The sequence below is a fragment of the Chrysemys picta genome, chromosome 8, assembly GCF_011386835.1.
Source record: "Chrysemys picta bellii isolate R12L10 chromosome 8, ASM1138683v2, whole genome shotgun sequence".
In the NCBI taxonomy this organism is placed as follows: domain Eukaryota; kingdom Metazoa; phylum Chordata; order Testudines; family Emydidae; genus Chrysemys; species Chrysemys picta.
The window spans coordinates 32,925,526-32,940,680 of NC_088798.1; the positions used below are offsets into that span (position 1 = coordinate 32,925,526).

General features: G+C 46.3%; 1 protein-coding gene across 1 annotated transcript in view; it reads right to left on the reverse strand.

The window, feature by feature from the left end:
• The window catches only part of HFM1 (helicase for meiosis 1), a 98,793-nt gene that overhangs the window by 65,893 nt on the left and 17,745 nt on the right, over nt 1-15,155 (reverse strand). The window contains exons 7-9 of the mRNA XM_065554242.1: nt 15,075-15,145; nt 3,602-3,734; nt 890-1,041 (exon numbers count right to left, since the gene is read on the reverse strand). Of these exons, the coding sequence (XP_065410314.1) occupies nt 890-1,041; nt 3,602-3,734; nt 15,075-15,145 (356 nt within the window). The remainder of the gene's footprint in view (nt 1-889; nt 1,042-3,601; nt 3,735-15,074; nt 15,146-15,155) is intronic.

Sequence of the window (15,155 nt, forward strand, 5' to 3'; positions counted from 1 at the left end):
GTCTGGATGGGTCTCAGTGGGGGGGCAGATGATGGGGGAGTGGGACTCAGTGGAGTGGGGATCCAGGTGCAACTGGTTGGGGCTCAGTGGGGTGGGTGCAGATGGCTCGTCGTGGTGGTCCAGGTGCAGGGGGAGTGAGGCTAATCGGGGGAGGAGGGTTCTGAGTGCAGTGGGTGAGGCTCAGTGGGAGGGTCTGGGTCTGAGGGGTTCTGGCTGCATGGGGGTTGGGCGGATGGGTGAGCAGCTACCTGTACAGGGATTCCTCCCCCTGCAGCTGAGGAGCGATGGTTGCACAAAGTAGGAGGGGGAGTTTGCAGAGCTTCCTGCAGCCAGGGGATAAATCTGGGGGTGAGTCTGACCCGGCCCCGGATGCCATGCAAGGGAAGAGGAAGTCCTATCTTCCCCAGCCCAGCCCGGACTAGCAACTGAGCCTGGCACAGGGTAGGAGCCACCATCCAGGTCTTCCCCTGTCCTGCCTCATAGTGATTTATCTCTCTGCCGGCTGCCCTGGGCACCCGAAACATACTGCTGGGGAGAGTTGCATGACCGCTTTTGTGGCTTCCCTTTGCTTCCCTATCAGAAAGTCATTTTTCTGCGGGGAAACAAAGAAATCTGTGGGGGTCATAAATTTTGCATGTGCGCAGTGGCACAGAATTCCCCCAGGACAAATATCGCACTAAAAGTATGCATGGCAGTATACAGGCAAGTAAAATGACCTTACAATTATACTGAAAGTTTCCAATCTCTATAAAACAAGGGGAAGCCCCGGAAGCATACATACATTAGCTAGACTACATGCAGCAAATTATTTCTATAATACATTTTTCTTCAGATTTTTGGTTTAGAAAAAGATCAATAAAACAAATAGCAAGTTATATATGAAACCTACTGGTGTGGTCATAATAATGTGAGCATGCTGTATTTCAAATAAATCATCCATCACTGTATCTCCTGTCAGTTCTTTACAGCTGAGCCCTATAGGTCCAAATTTATCTTTCCAATCATCAAAACGCTGACTGCACAGAGCTTTTATTGGAGCCACTAAAAATAATACAAAATGGAGGGATTACGCTGAGAAAAGTAAAGGATTTTAAAACAAAACGTCAAATGTATTGCTTAAGCTGCTAAATGCGTGAGTTTGGGGGGGGGGAATTCTTGAGCAAAGCTAAAACCAGAAGAACTTAATTAACATGTATATTAAAATTTACCCATTGAGTTAATGATGGCAAATACTCTCTTCTGTCTACAGCAGTTCTGATCTCTGGGCTATAGTTCTTTCCTGCCCACAAAGAGAGACAAAAGACTTGAACATCCCTCTGGAACACGTCTCTTTATACCAAAATGCCTAGTGCCCTCTCATAGTCCTCGGATATTTTCTGACTCCCACAGAAGAACAAACACCCAACTGACAGAGCCAGACTCTCACACAAACACAAGAAAACACAGGAAAAGCACTCCTAGCAGCCACATAATAGATTAATATACAAAGGACAACCTCACTCCAAATTAGAGCTTGATTTTTCTGGGGCACTCTTTAATAAACACATAGGAAGAGTCTTCATAATAGAAAACATGATCCACAACTGCAGAGTTAGAGTCAGTTTCCTGTTGGATCCCATCTAGACTCAGTACAGAACTATTTGTAATCATGGGGGTGTAGGGAAGCAAGTCTTGAAGTCATCATCAGGCACAGATTCATACAATGAATCTTCTGCAACACTGACATTTTTCCTGAGGATGTCAACACAAATCATACCTTCCCTAGGTGGTGGCTCATTTCTAAAATATCAAAAAAGAAATGTCCCTGATTCCCCACACTGACATACAAGTAGCAACAGATACAAGCCTTTAGGGATGGGTAGCTCATATAGAAAATGCCATGCCTCAGGACCTTTAACGAGTGAAAGAAGTGATCCATCAAGGACATTGAAGCAGGAATAATAAAGTTTGTCCTGTTGCAACTGCATTCTAGACTAGGTAGTCAGAGTCCAGTTGGAAAAAAGCAACTACAACAGTATACATCAACTGGCAAGGCGGGGGAGACTGAAGGGGGGAAGCAAGTACCAGGAGTAAAGCTGTTCAAATAAATCAATTTCCTGATTCAGTGGTCAGCATGTCAGTCATCTGCATTGCTAGGAAATCACTACCACCAAATTCTGGTTAAGCCACAAGCAAATAAATCCAGGAAAATCATGGGTTATCAGTAACAATTTTGAGGGGCAGTTTCTCCATCCTTCCCAGGTCTAGAAGGTGGGAAAAGGGTGGGTGGGGGGGAGATAAGGAGCCACCAGTGGCCCCCTAGTCCTCAGCCACCCAGACCCAGAGGCATCCTCAGTTAAAGCAGAGGGGAACAACTCCCTCACAGATCTTATGCCCCTGACATGTCCACTCTCTCTCTTTATGCCCCGGTGCAGAAGGCGGTAGAACTATCTCCACCAGCAGAGAACTCCCTTCTCCACAGTTTAAATCCACTTTGCACTGATTGGGACAAGAAAAGGTCCTTTGATAAAGAACAAGATCATAACTCTAAACTTCAAGTGATCTGTCTCCATCTGCTGTCAGCAAGGAACTGTAATACACGTGTCTAAAAAAGTACTAAATTTGTGGTTTGCAATGTTGTTGCAGCTTTATTGGTCCCAAGATATTAGAGAGAGAAGGTGGGTGAGATAATATCTTTTATTGGACCATCTTCTGTTGGTGACAGAGGCAGCTTTCAAGCTTACACAGAGCTCTTAAATCTGAAGAAGAGCTCTGTGTAAGTTCGAAAGCTTGTCTCTCTCACTAACAGAAATTGGTCCAATAAAAGATATTACCTCAACCAACTAAGCTAGAAACCTTTGTAAATGCAAAGTTGACCATTTAACATAAGACTACCAAATATGTTGAATTGTGCCAAACTGCATGTGGCTTTACAATGTGGACAAATCAAGGGTAGGGGGAAAAGTCACCAGTCTCATTTGATCTACATGAAGATACAAAATTCCTTTCTCCAAAAATAAAAACAGAATGATAGATCAAGAGATGTCATTACCTTTAAATATACTAATTATATTTTATTTTTGTTATAATTAAATCAATGCAGATAACTCTTAACCTTGCCTGCTTTGTCCTGAAGATTAGATAAGAAGAAATGGTTAATGGAAAGGCCGTGTCGTGGTCCAGTGGACAGACCAATGGACTAGGATTCAGACGACCTGGATTCTATTCCTGGTTGCAGCACTGAGCGAAGCATTCCCAGTGCCTCTGTTTCTTCACAGCCTTTCTCTGTTCAAGCTATCAGCTCTTCAGGGCAGGGACAGTCTTTTACTATGTGTACAGGCAGAGCCTAATAAATGGTTCCCAATCTCACTTATGCAATACAAAGAATAATAATAATAATAATAATAATAGTTGTCACAGTAATACAAATACATGATTATAACAACAACCCCGATACAATACATACGTTTTGTGAAGTAGGCCTCACTTAGTTGTCATCACGTATTTAAGTTCAAGCTTATTAAAGGTAACCATTAAGTGTACATAGAAAATTATTTCAACTTTTACATTTTGTTATCATTGCTACTAGCTAATAATTGTTTAAAATTAGCATAATACTCACTATAGACAATTTTAATATTTAACCAAGGCATCGGCACTTCCATTAGTAACCTTGTAATAGCTAGTTCGAACATTACAGTTTTTCCAGAACCAGTCGGAGCACAAATCACAAAATTCCTATCTGTGTAAAGAATCTAGGAAAGAATTAGAAAGCAGTAAATATAATGAAGCTATTCAAATGTACCTATTCATTCATTCTGACAGAACTGTGAAGGAAAAAAATTACACAGAAGGGATTATTAAATTGATATATGTACCAGTGAATGACTGCTGGTATGACACAACATGTTTTTTCTAAAGATTAGATACTTTGTATTAGATGAGAACTTAAATAAATGGCAAAAGAATAAAGAATGTCTTTTTCTATGCCTAGCTGCCATTGAAATATTTATTAAAGAGATGCCATACACCTATAACTATGATGTAGTGATGTACTGTCGTCACAAACACAGAAATGCCAGTCTCTAGACTCAAATTACTGCTGTACAAATAGACCACTGTCAATATGCAACTATTAGCAAAGAGAGGCTCATTATAAAGTTGTATTAATTTTGCTTGTACAAAAATTTCAAAGACATTCCTGTAGTCGTCTTTTTATAATTTCTGTATCTATTAATGCCAATACTGGTAAAAAGATCACTTTAACAGAATTCTGAGTTTTAAACAACTTTTATGGAGAAAAATATTATAAAAACAAAATAAGTGAACATAGTTCCCTATTTAGGCACATATTAATTTAAAATAAAGTTTCTCAGCAGACTCATTAAGTTTACTTGAATCAAGGAAAATAGTTACCTTTTTGCTGCTGAAAATGAATGCTGGAAAACTTGCTTGCTATTTTTATATTAGGGAGTTGCACACTTTGTTGCTTCCGTAGAACAAGCTCATTGCATTCACCAGGAACTCTTGTATCCCTACCTCCTCCCCCACAAACCCCCTGTATGCCACCCTCCCATCCCCTTCTATTTTAGGGACTCGCTGAACCTCCCCATCCCCCTCCTTCTTGCCGTGGTCTCTGCGTGTTCCCGATTCTCTTCCCTACCAGAGATGAATGCCCAACATCTCTCACTACGAGCACCGTATGCATCCTCAGTCCCCCTATTACTCATTCCCCCACATTCTCCTCCCTCCAGGGATTCTATGTGCCCACATTTCTCCCACCCCAGCAGCTCTTTGTGCACCCCCTATTCCAGGTTCCCCCATTTTACCCCTCCCCCATGCCCGGGATTTTGCATGTATCACCACTCCATCCTTTCTCCCCTGCCTCCCCATTTTTCTTTCCTCCCCCCAACATTCTTATTCCCCTTTTCTTTCTTACAGTGTGTCAACATTTTAAAATTGTACAGTAACTCCTCACTTAACGTTGTAGTTATGTTCCTGAAAAATGTGGCTTTAAGTGAAACAATGTTAAGCGAATACAATTTCCCCATAAGAATGAAAGTAAATGGGGGGATTAGGTTCCAGGGAAAATTTTTTTTTGCCATACAGTACAGTACAATAGTTGGGAGATGTTCCCACCTTACCCCACACAGGCACAGCCCACTGGCACTGGAGACAATGAGGCAGGCAAAGAGGCTGAAGGTGCTGTAGGCTAAGAGAAGCACATTGTGCAATAGCAGCGGCAGCTTCCCCTACTCTGCAAGCACCAGGGGTGGGGTGCTCATCCCTCAACCTGCCCATGCCACCCCTTTCCCCAAGCCCCCACCCTTAACCCACCTCTTCTTCCCCTTCCTCCTCCTTCCCCCCCTTTACTCCGCATGCCTCATCCTTGCTCCTCCCCCCTCCCTCCCCTTCCCACAGCAATCAGCTGGCTTGCAGCATTCAGGAGGCAGGAGGGAGGGAGGAGAAGCGAGAACATGGCGCACAGGCTCCCCCTCCCTCCCCTGCCGCCTGAACACCGCAAGCCAGCTGATTGCCGCGGGCAGGAGGCAGGGGAGGGAGGGGGGAAGTGCGCCGCGTCCTCGCTCCCTCCTGAACACCGCAAGCCAGCTGATCAGCTGACTGCCGCGGGCAGGAGGCAGGGGGAGGAGGGGGAAGGTGCTGATTCGCGGGGTCTGCCGGGAGGCAGGAGGTGCTGGGGGAGGGGCGTAGGGGAGCTGATAGGGGGGCTGCCAGCTGTGAACAAAGCAGGCAGCCAAACTACGTTATAGCAAAGCATTGTACAACTTTAAATGGAGCATGTTCTGTAATTGAGCAGGGATGTAAGATCAAAACAACGTTAAGCGAGAGGACGTTAAATGGGAGTTACTGTATTAGGAGAATGGGCAGAACTAAAATAAGGGGAATATTTTAATGGCTGCCATCAACCAGTTCTTTTATCTATAGACAATTAGAGAGATAGTAGAAGGTGCTAACTAATCAGATGGCGCTAATCGGATGCCAGGAGCATTGTGTTCCCCATTTTCTGCTTCTAGTTTTCTGATTGTCACCAAAATTAAGAGGGTTCTGCCCATGGATGCCTAGAATATGCCCTGAAAATTTAGAATTGATCAGATAAAATGTTCAGGAGTTATCAAATTACATCCAAATCAGAAAAATGTCATCAAGCTGAGTAAGGCCTCACAACCTTGGCCAGTTGATAAAAAACAAGTAACTATATTCTGTAGTTGAACATAATATTTCTATAATATACAGTTAATTGCAATGACTACTATGAATATATGAGGCTAAGTGAACAATATTATTTTGTAATTAAGTCCTTTCATGTTTAAAATTACTAAGCCAAATTCATGAACTACTTAAATCATAAAGAGAGAGGGTTATTCACCTTGTGCAGTAACTGAGGTTCTTCAAGATGTGTATCCCTGTGAGTGTTGCACTTCAGGTGTCAGTGCATCCCGGCACTGTTGATCAGAGATTTTTGGTAGCAATGCTTGGTTGGGACGTGCATGCACAGAAGTTGTCTTGCGGCCATTGGAATCTCATCCAGCACGCGCACAGCCCGACCCCTTCAGTTCCTTCTCTACCACAGAGTCCTTGTATTGAACTCCAAAATAGAGGGGAGCAGGGTGTGTAGTGGAGCACCACAGGGGGACACACCTCAAAGAACCTCAGTTACTGCACAAGGTGAGTAACCCTTTCTTCTTCTTCGAGTGCTGTCCCTGTGGGTGTTCCACTTCGGGTGTTTGTAGAACAGTTGCCCCTACGGTTGGGGGGACTTTGGAGTTATATGCATAGTGGAGGAAAGGGCCGTTAGGCCTAGTACAGCATTAGCTTGTGAGTGTTGTGTAACTGCGTAGTGTTTAAAGAATGTATGTTCTGTGGCCCAAGTAGCAGCTTTGCAGATATCTGCTATTGGTACGTTGTTCAGGAAAGCTATGGATGCTGCCATGGAGCGAGTAGAATGGGATCTGATCTCCTTTGGTGGCTCTCTTATTTGTTTGATAACATAAGCAAATGCAGCTTGAGATCCACTTAGATAGTCTCTGCATAGATATAGCTGAGCCCTCAGATCATTCTGTTGTCGAGATGAAGAGTCTCACGGATTTGTGGAAAGACTTTGTTCTGTCCAGGTAAAATGCTATTGCTCGAACGTCTAGAGCAGGGGTGGGCAAACCTTTTGGCCCGAGAGCCACATCGGGGAATAGAAATTGTATGGTGGGCCATGAATGCTCACAAAATTGGAGTTGGGGTGTGGGAGGGGATGTGGGCTGACGTGTGGGGCTGGGGGTGAGAAGTTCGGGGTGCAGGAGGGTGCTCTGGGCTGGGATTGAGGGGTTTGGAGAGCAGGAGGGGGAACAGGGCTGGGGCAGGGGGTGCAGGCTCCAAGCGGTGCTTACCTCAAGTGGCTCCCAGAAGCAGTGACATGTTCCTTCTCTGGCTCCAATGCTGAGGCACGGCCAGGCAGCTCTGCACACTGCCCCATCCACAGGCACCGCCCCTGCAGCTCCCATTGGAAAGCATAGGAGCCGGACCGGGGCCATGGTGCGGCCCCCGACCCAGCGCCCCAGCTGGAGCGCTGGAGTGGGGCTGAGCCCTGTGGTGCAGCTTGTGGGCCGGATCCAACCGAGGGCCGTAGTTTGCCCATCCCTGGTCTAGAGTGTGTAACATGGCCTCCTATGTGCTTCTGTGTGTTCTGGGATCGAATGTGGGGAGATTAATAGGTTGGTTGATATGGAAGGATGATACTATTTGGGGAGGAATTTGAGTGAGGTCGCAACGTGATCTTGTCTTTAAAGAAGACAGTATATGGTGGATTGGCCATTAATACACCTATCTCGCTTACTCGTCTTGCGGAGGTGATAGCCACAAAGAATGCCAGCTTCATTGACAAATACTGCATGGAACAAGTGGCCAGCGGTTCAAAGGGTGGTCTAGTTAGGCCTTTGAGAACTAGGTTTAGATCCCAAGTGGGCATGGGTTGGCATACTTCTGGGTAGAGATTCTATATGGCAGTGAGAAACTGCTTGGTGATCGGGTATGCAAATACCGAGAATTCATCAATTTTATGATGGAAAGTGGTGATCGTTGCAAGATGTACTTTAGAGCTTGCGGACAGTCTGGAGTTCTTTAGCTCTAAGAGGTATTTTAGCACTAGTGATAGTGGTGTAGTGTTGGGAGTGAATTGTTTTTCTGACTCCATATGGAGAATGTTTTCCATTTTTGTAGGTAAGCATTGCGTGTGGATGTATGTTTGCTGTTCAATAACATATGTTTGACTTGCTCCGAACAATTTAATTCGTGTTGCTGGAACCATGAAGGAGCCATGCTTTCAGATGGAGTTTCAAGTTTGGATGGAGGATCTGACCATTGGCATTTGAGAGGAGATCTGATCTCAACAGGAGAGTTCATGGAGTGCAAACTGTCATGCGCATCAGGTAAGGATACCAGGACTGTCTGGGCCACACTGAGGCCATCAGTATGATTTTGGCATTGTCGTTCTGAATCTTGTGTAGAACTCTGGGGATTAGCGGAATTGGTGGGAATGTATAGAGAAGCACTGTGTTCCATGTGAGGAAGGCATCCCCTAAGAATTGAGGGCCTAATCCTGTTTTTGACCAGAATAGTGAACATCTGTGATTCTATGATGTTGCGAATAGGCTGATGGTGGGAAAACCCCATCATTGGAATATATGTTGTAGGATTGTGGGATTTATTTCCCATTCATGTTCCTGGGAGAACTGTCTGCTTAGTGTCCCCTGTGCTATTTTGACATCCAGGAAGGTAGGAGGCTGAGATGTCAATGTGGTGATGAATGCACCAGTTGCATAGTTTTATGGCCTCAGTATAAAGGAAATGGAATTGCACTTCCCCTTGTCGATTGATGTAGAACATGCATGTGATATTGTCTGTCATCACCTGTACTGTCTTGTTCTTTATGAACCGAAGGAAATGGAGGATGGTGTTCCGTACTGCTCTCAGTTCTAGTAAGTTGATGTGGAGATGTCTCTCCACTGCTGACCATCTGCCTTGAATTGTATGATGATCCAGGTGTGCACCCTAACCTATCAGTGATAATTACTGAGGGAGGTTCTTGATCAAAGGGGATCCCTGAGCAGAGATTCTCCTGCTTTGTTCACCACTGAAGGGATTCTAGGACTCTGGGAGGTGGTGTTAAGGTCTTGTTCAGGCTGTGTTTGATGGGTTTGTATAGTGAACTCAGCCAGCCTTGGAGACAGTGCATATGTAATCTGGCATGCTTTACCACGAATGTGGTGGCTGTCATATGTCCTAGCAGCTGTAGACAGGTTCTTGCTGTAATTTGAGGAGCGGTGTAAACTATCTCTATGAGATTTCTTTATCGCCAGAAATCTGTTCTGTAGTAGAGATGCTTTGGCTTGAACTGAATCGAGGGGTTCTCCAATCAAGTCTAGTTGTTGCGTGCGCATCAATGTCGATTTTTGTATGTTTAATTGCAGCCCTAGTGTTTGGAAGAGGGCAGAAGTCCATTGAGTGATTTCTGCCATCGCTATCTGAGTGGGGCTTTACAGGAGGCAGTTGTCTAGAAACAGGAAAAACATGATCCCTTGCTTACGCAGGTGCACTGCGATGATCACAAGTGGTTTGGAGCAGTGCAGTGCAGTGGCCAGGCTAAATGGGAGCACCCTGTATTGGTAGTGCTCGTGTCCTACTGGAAAGAGGAGGAATCGTCTGTGTGCTGGGTGTATGGTTGTGTGGAAATACGGGTCTTGTAGACTGAGGGCTGAAAACCAGTTCCCCTGTTCCAGCACTGGAATTATTGTGCTTAATGTGACCATCTTGAATTTCTGGGAGCGGATGAACTTGTAGAGTTTTTGTAGGTCTAGTATGGGTCGCCATCCTGTTTTTCTTTTGGGTCAAAAAATAGTGGGAATAGAAGCCTTTCCCTCTGTATTACGTAGGTACTGGTTCCACAGCACCTAGTTGCAGTAGATGATTTACTTCCTGCCTTAAGAGGTGCTCATGAGAAGGGTCACCGAAGAGGGACGGGGAAGGGGATAGAGTAGGTAGGCAAGAAATAAAGGCAGAGCCCAATCTTATGATCTCTAGGACCCAACGGTCCTTCGTGGTGGACTTCCATGCTTGGTAAAAAGGTCTCAGCCGATGTCCAAATGGGCAAAGTGGCACTGTCTTGAGGTCGTTCAGACCCTCAACCAACCATTCAAAATTGCAGTTTATTAGGTGGCGGTTGTGACACCACTGGTTGGGGTTGTGATAGTCGACATCTTTGTGGTCTGTTTCTTTATCTGTTGATTTCATAAGGTCTGGGTTTCTGTCGATTAAATGGTGTGACCCTAAAACGGTGATAAGGTTGGTAACGCTTTCTTTTAGCAAATGGTGTATAAATGCTGAGCCTGCAGAGTGTCGCACATGAGTCTTTCATGAAGTATAGCACCTCATCGATCTTAGATGAGAATAGTTTTTCTTTGTCAAAGCAGAGGTCTTCCACCTTGAGTTGCAGTTCTTTTGGGATGCCAGAAGACAGGAGCCAAGGGACTCTGCACATTACAATTGCTGTGGCTGTGGTATGCACTGCCGTATCAGCAACGTCCAGGGAAGCCTGTAAGGCAGTGACGGCCACCAATTGTCCTTCAGTTAGTAAGGTCTTGAATTGTGCTTGTCCTCGGGAAGATCATTTGTGAGCTTGAATAGCTTCCCATAGTTGTCGTGGTCATACTTTGCCAGGAGGGCGCTGTAGTTAGCGACCCTAAATTGAAAAGTGGACAATGTGTAGACCTTCCTTCCTAGGAGGTCCTTATCGAAAGGTGTGGATTTAGAGTGAGGCTGTTTGGATCAATGGTTTGCTGTGTCAACTACCAGTGAGTTTGGTGGCAAGTGGGAAAAGAGAAAGTCCATTCCTTTGGCTGGCACATATTTTCTATTGGCCCTTTTGCATGCAGGCAAGATAGTGGCTGGCGTCTGCCACACTGTTTCGGCAGGTTCCAGAATGGCCTCGTTTACTGGGAGTGCAATTTTTGAAGACGAGGTTTGCAAAATGTCAAGCAATTTATGCTGATTTTCTTGGACTTCTTCCAATGGGTATGTCCTGGCTCAGCGCAATTCTCTTAAACAGTTCTTGAAACTGTTTAAAATCATCCATCATTGTAGGTGGAGGTGGTGTAATGGCCTCATCAGGAGATGAAGAAGAGTTGTGAGTTGCTGGTACATTTTCTTTACCTGTTTCTTCCTCAAGCTCCTCTGCTATATCCTCTGGGGCAATGGATGTAATCACTGGGGATAGGGGAGGAGACCCAAGTTCGCCTTGGGTGGCAATAAGGTTCTGGTGTAGTGGGATCTATATTCTGCCCATGGGTCCCACAACCCTGGATGTGTCCCCTCATGGCCACTGCATGGGGAATGCCATGAGGGGACACATCCAGGGTTGTCCATACCATGGGTGAGTGGGCTATGGTGGCTACAGTGTTCCTCCAATTGGTCTGTGGTGAGTAGGAGTGCAGTGCTGTAGTGAGAAGACCCCCTTCTCCTGATCCTCATCCGCCTGTCACTTGGTACCGACGGTGCCATGGGAGACCTGGGCTGTACAGTGATGCTTCATGGGGGAGATCCATTGGTGCCGAGAAGAAGTGGTGATAGGGGCACCAAAGATATTGAAATATCCCTCTGTGTAAGGAATTGCTGTGGTGCTGATGGAGCAGTGTTCCCTTTAATTTTCCCCACACATGTGTGGAGTGAATTGGTGCACATAACAAAATTCATGTGGTAGGGGTGGGGCCGAGGGGTTCAGAGTGTGAGAGGGGGCTCAAAGCTGGGGAAGAGGGTTAGGGTGCAGGGCTGTGAGGGGTCCGGCTGAGGGTGTGAGCTCTGGGGTGGGGCCGGGGATGAAGGGTTTGGGGTGCAGGCTGCCCTGGGCCTACGGCAGGGAGAGAGGACTCCCCCCAGCACTCTCTCCCCGCAGAAGTACCTGGGCTCTGGGGGGCGGGAGGGGAGAGGTACCTCTCCCCGTCGCGGCAGTTCTGGGGCTGGGCCACGGGATAGGTGCCCCTCCCCCAACTGTGGCAGGTCCAGGTTGGATTCAGGCCAAGGTAGGGGCACCCTTACCCTGGCCACGGCAGGTCCGGGCCTGGGCTGGGTTCGGGCTGTGGGAGCGGCTCCCATCCCCTGGCCGCGGCAGGTCCGGGGCGCCCCTCCCCTGGCCACGGCAGATCCCAAGCGGGAGGGCTCCCTGAGTGTCTATGTGCTGCTTAATAGGCTGCTGCACGGCCACGTGGGTTACAGGGAACTTAGCGATGGTGGTGGTGCCAAAGGTCCCAATGATGTTGTTTTTGTAGGAGCTAAATAATGTGCAACTGCTTTGTGGCTCACCTTTGTCGGTACCGGCAGTCCCATTGTGGTTATATCAATCGGTGGTGCCGGAAATGGCAGTGCCAACGAAGTCAGTGGTGCTGATCAGTGGTGGTGGCATGATCAGTGCCGGTGCCGGTGCCGATTCCCATGCTGACATAGTTGGTGCCATGGAGGAGGCTTGGCTATGTCTATGCCTTGCCTCCATTTCTTTTGCTTTGGGCTTGGCCGTGCGGCCTGTGCCGGAGGTACCAGGCGAGTCGAAAGTGCTGACTTGAGAAGTGATTGGCACTGAAGGTAACGATCTCGCAGAGGACCATTTCTTTTTATGTGGTTCCCTCTGCAGAGAGGTTGACGGTCGCTTCGTCTTTTCTTTAGAGGATCGAGCTGTGCTCTTCATCGGTTCAGACCTGGTCAGAGAGCCTTTAGAGAGGGGCTTTTGGTGGCCCATTTCTGGGCTTGGTAGTAATGATTTCTCCATTAAGATCATCTTGAGGCGAAGGTCCCAGTTGCACCAGGCTCTCATCTTCAGGTTGTAGCAGTGAACGCACTATGGGGGTATGTGTGATTCACCAAGACATCTCACACACCGCGAGTGTCTGTCTGATCTCGGCATCACTTTGCAGCATCTTTTAAAGCCTGGGGGAACCAGGCATGCTTCAGAGGGTGCTCCAAAAAGGAGCAAGGAAACAGGAAAATCATTTTTTTAAACTATAAACTAACTTATGTAAGATATCTAACTAGTTTTTCCTCTTTATTCTATCTACAGGGGAAGAATATGACACACTGTCCCTAGTTCAATCTTCAGCTGAGGACGGTTGAGAAGGAACTGAAGGGGTCGGGCCGTGCACATGCTAGACAAGACTCCAACGGCACCGCGAGACAGCTTCTGTGCACACGCATCCTGACAGAACACTGCTACCAAAAATCTCCAATCAATGGCATCGGGATGCACCGACACCTTAAGTGGAGCACCCACAGGGACAGCACTCTAAGAAGAACTAGTGGAAGGTTGCATAAAAACCACTAACTTCAATCTAATGGGAGTACTGTATGCAGAATAATGGCAGAGTATGGCCACAAGCAAAGTTGATTTTCATGAAAGTTATAAGAAAAAAATTGTGCAATATATCATGTAGGTACTTATTAGATAAACCCTTGTTAATTAATACTGGGTCTCTTACTGAGCAATGGGGCATCTAACTAGTATGGATAAAATAGACATGCACTTCAAAAAGAGAAGAAAAAAAAACAGGGGAAAGAGATTGCAAATGTAAAAAGAATACCAATCCACATGATTTTAAATGTTCACATGTTAAGGCCTGTAGGAGTACGGACTCACCCCTGCGGTGCCTCCTGCTGGTGACTTCCGGGAATTAGCTCGTTCCAGCTCCGGAGCGCCCTCTGCAGGCCGGTGATCTGCCTGTCCTCTGGCCCCCGTGTCCCTCCCTCGACCCCGGTGCCCTTTTACCTGGGGTTCTGCCCCCTGGCAGTAACCCTGCAGTCTTAGGGTCTCCCCTCCCCGGGGAACCCCCACCTACTATTCCCACCTCGCCTCAGTATAAGGCTACTGCCAGTCGTCGTCTAGCCCCACGCCCTGGGCAGACTGCAGTATCAGCCAATTCATCACTGGCAAGGAGGGTTTGGACCTGCTGCCTTGGCCTACCCCTGGGCTCTCCTCTGCAACCACTAGTACCCCTTGGTCTTCTGCTAGGCTGCAGCCTGGGGCTTTCCAGGCTGGAGCTCCCCGAGCTCCTCAGCCTTTCCCCAGCCCTGCTCCACTCAGGTACCCTGTCTCTAGCTCCCTGCAGCCAGGTCCCTCCCTCTCAGAAGCTAGAGGGAGTCTGTTGAGCTCCTGGCTCCCAGCCTCTTATATAGGGCCAGCTGAGGCCTGATTGGGACGTGGCCCAGCTGCGGCTACTTCTCCAATCAGCCTCGTAGCTTTTCCTTTGCCCCAGCCCTCTGCCAGGGCTGTTTTAAGCCCTTCCGGGCAGGAGTGGGGGACCACCCCACTACAAGGCCCCAGGGAGTTTAAATGTAATATTAGTGTTTGCACGGCAAAACAATCATATCAGCTTCTCTGCAGAAAATGTTAACTAATGGATATGAGGCTTGCATGGCCATCCCCTAAGGCCCCAATCCGTTTTATAGCATATGCTTAAAATGCTCACTGAATTGGACTTAAATCTCCTATACAAACCCCTCTGCTCATTTTAACCACAAGATTGCAACACTTGTAATAGTGTCTTCCTCTGCTGGAAGAACGGTTGCTTCAATGTAGGGTCTTGAGGTTTGGAGAATAAAAGCAGGGAAAAATTTGAAAATCCTCAGGACTCCCTAAATGATGAAGAACCCTAGATGTAGGATAAGAAAGTCTTTCCTAAAAGACTGTCTTCCCTGTGACATAACTGTATTATTGACTTCACAAATTTTAATTTCAAAATTTGATTACATTTGTTCTGGAAAAAAACATTCTTATGAGTCCACATGTGAAACGGCTATGCAAATCACAATTTACAATAATATTATATTCAAAATGGATAAAGAAATTTAATCCTGGACCTTTTTCTAGATGAGCTGCATTACTGTTCTGCTTACCTGCTCCTGAAATGTGTACTGCTGCACTACTCTGTACCTCACTAATGATTTATCAATAACACTTGTAAATAACAAAATGGCACTTCAATTTATTTAACATATTTAATATATTAAATACAATCTGCAAACATAATTAAGAAATATTATTTACTTACATCATCCAAAGCCTTGGACTGTATGTAGTTAAAATATGGGAATTCCTTGAAAATATTTCTAAACTGAGCAGCTTAAGATCA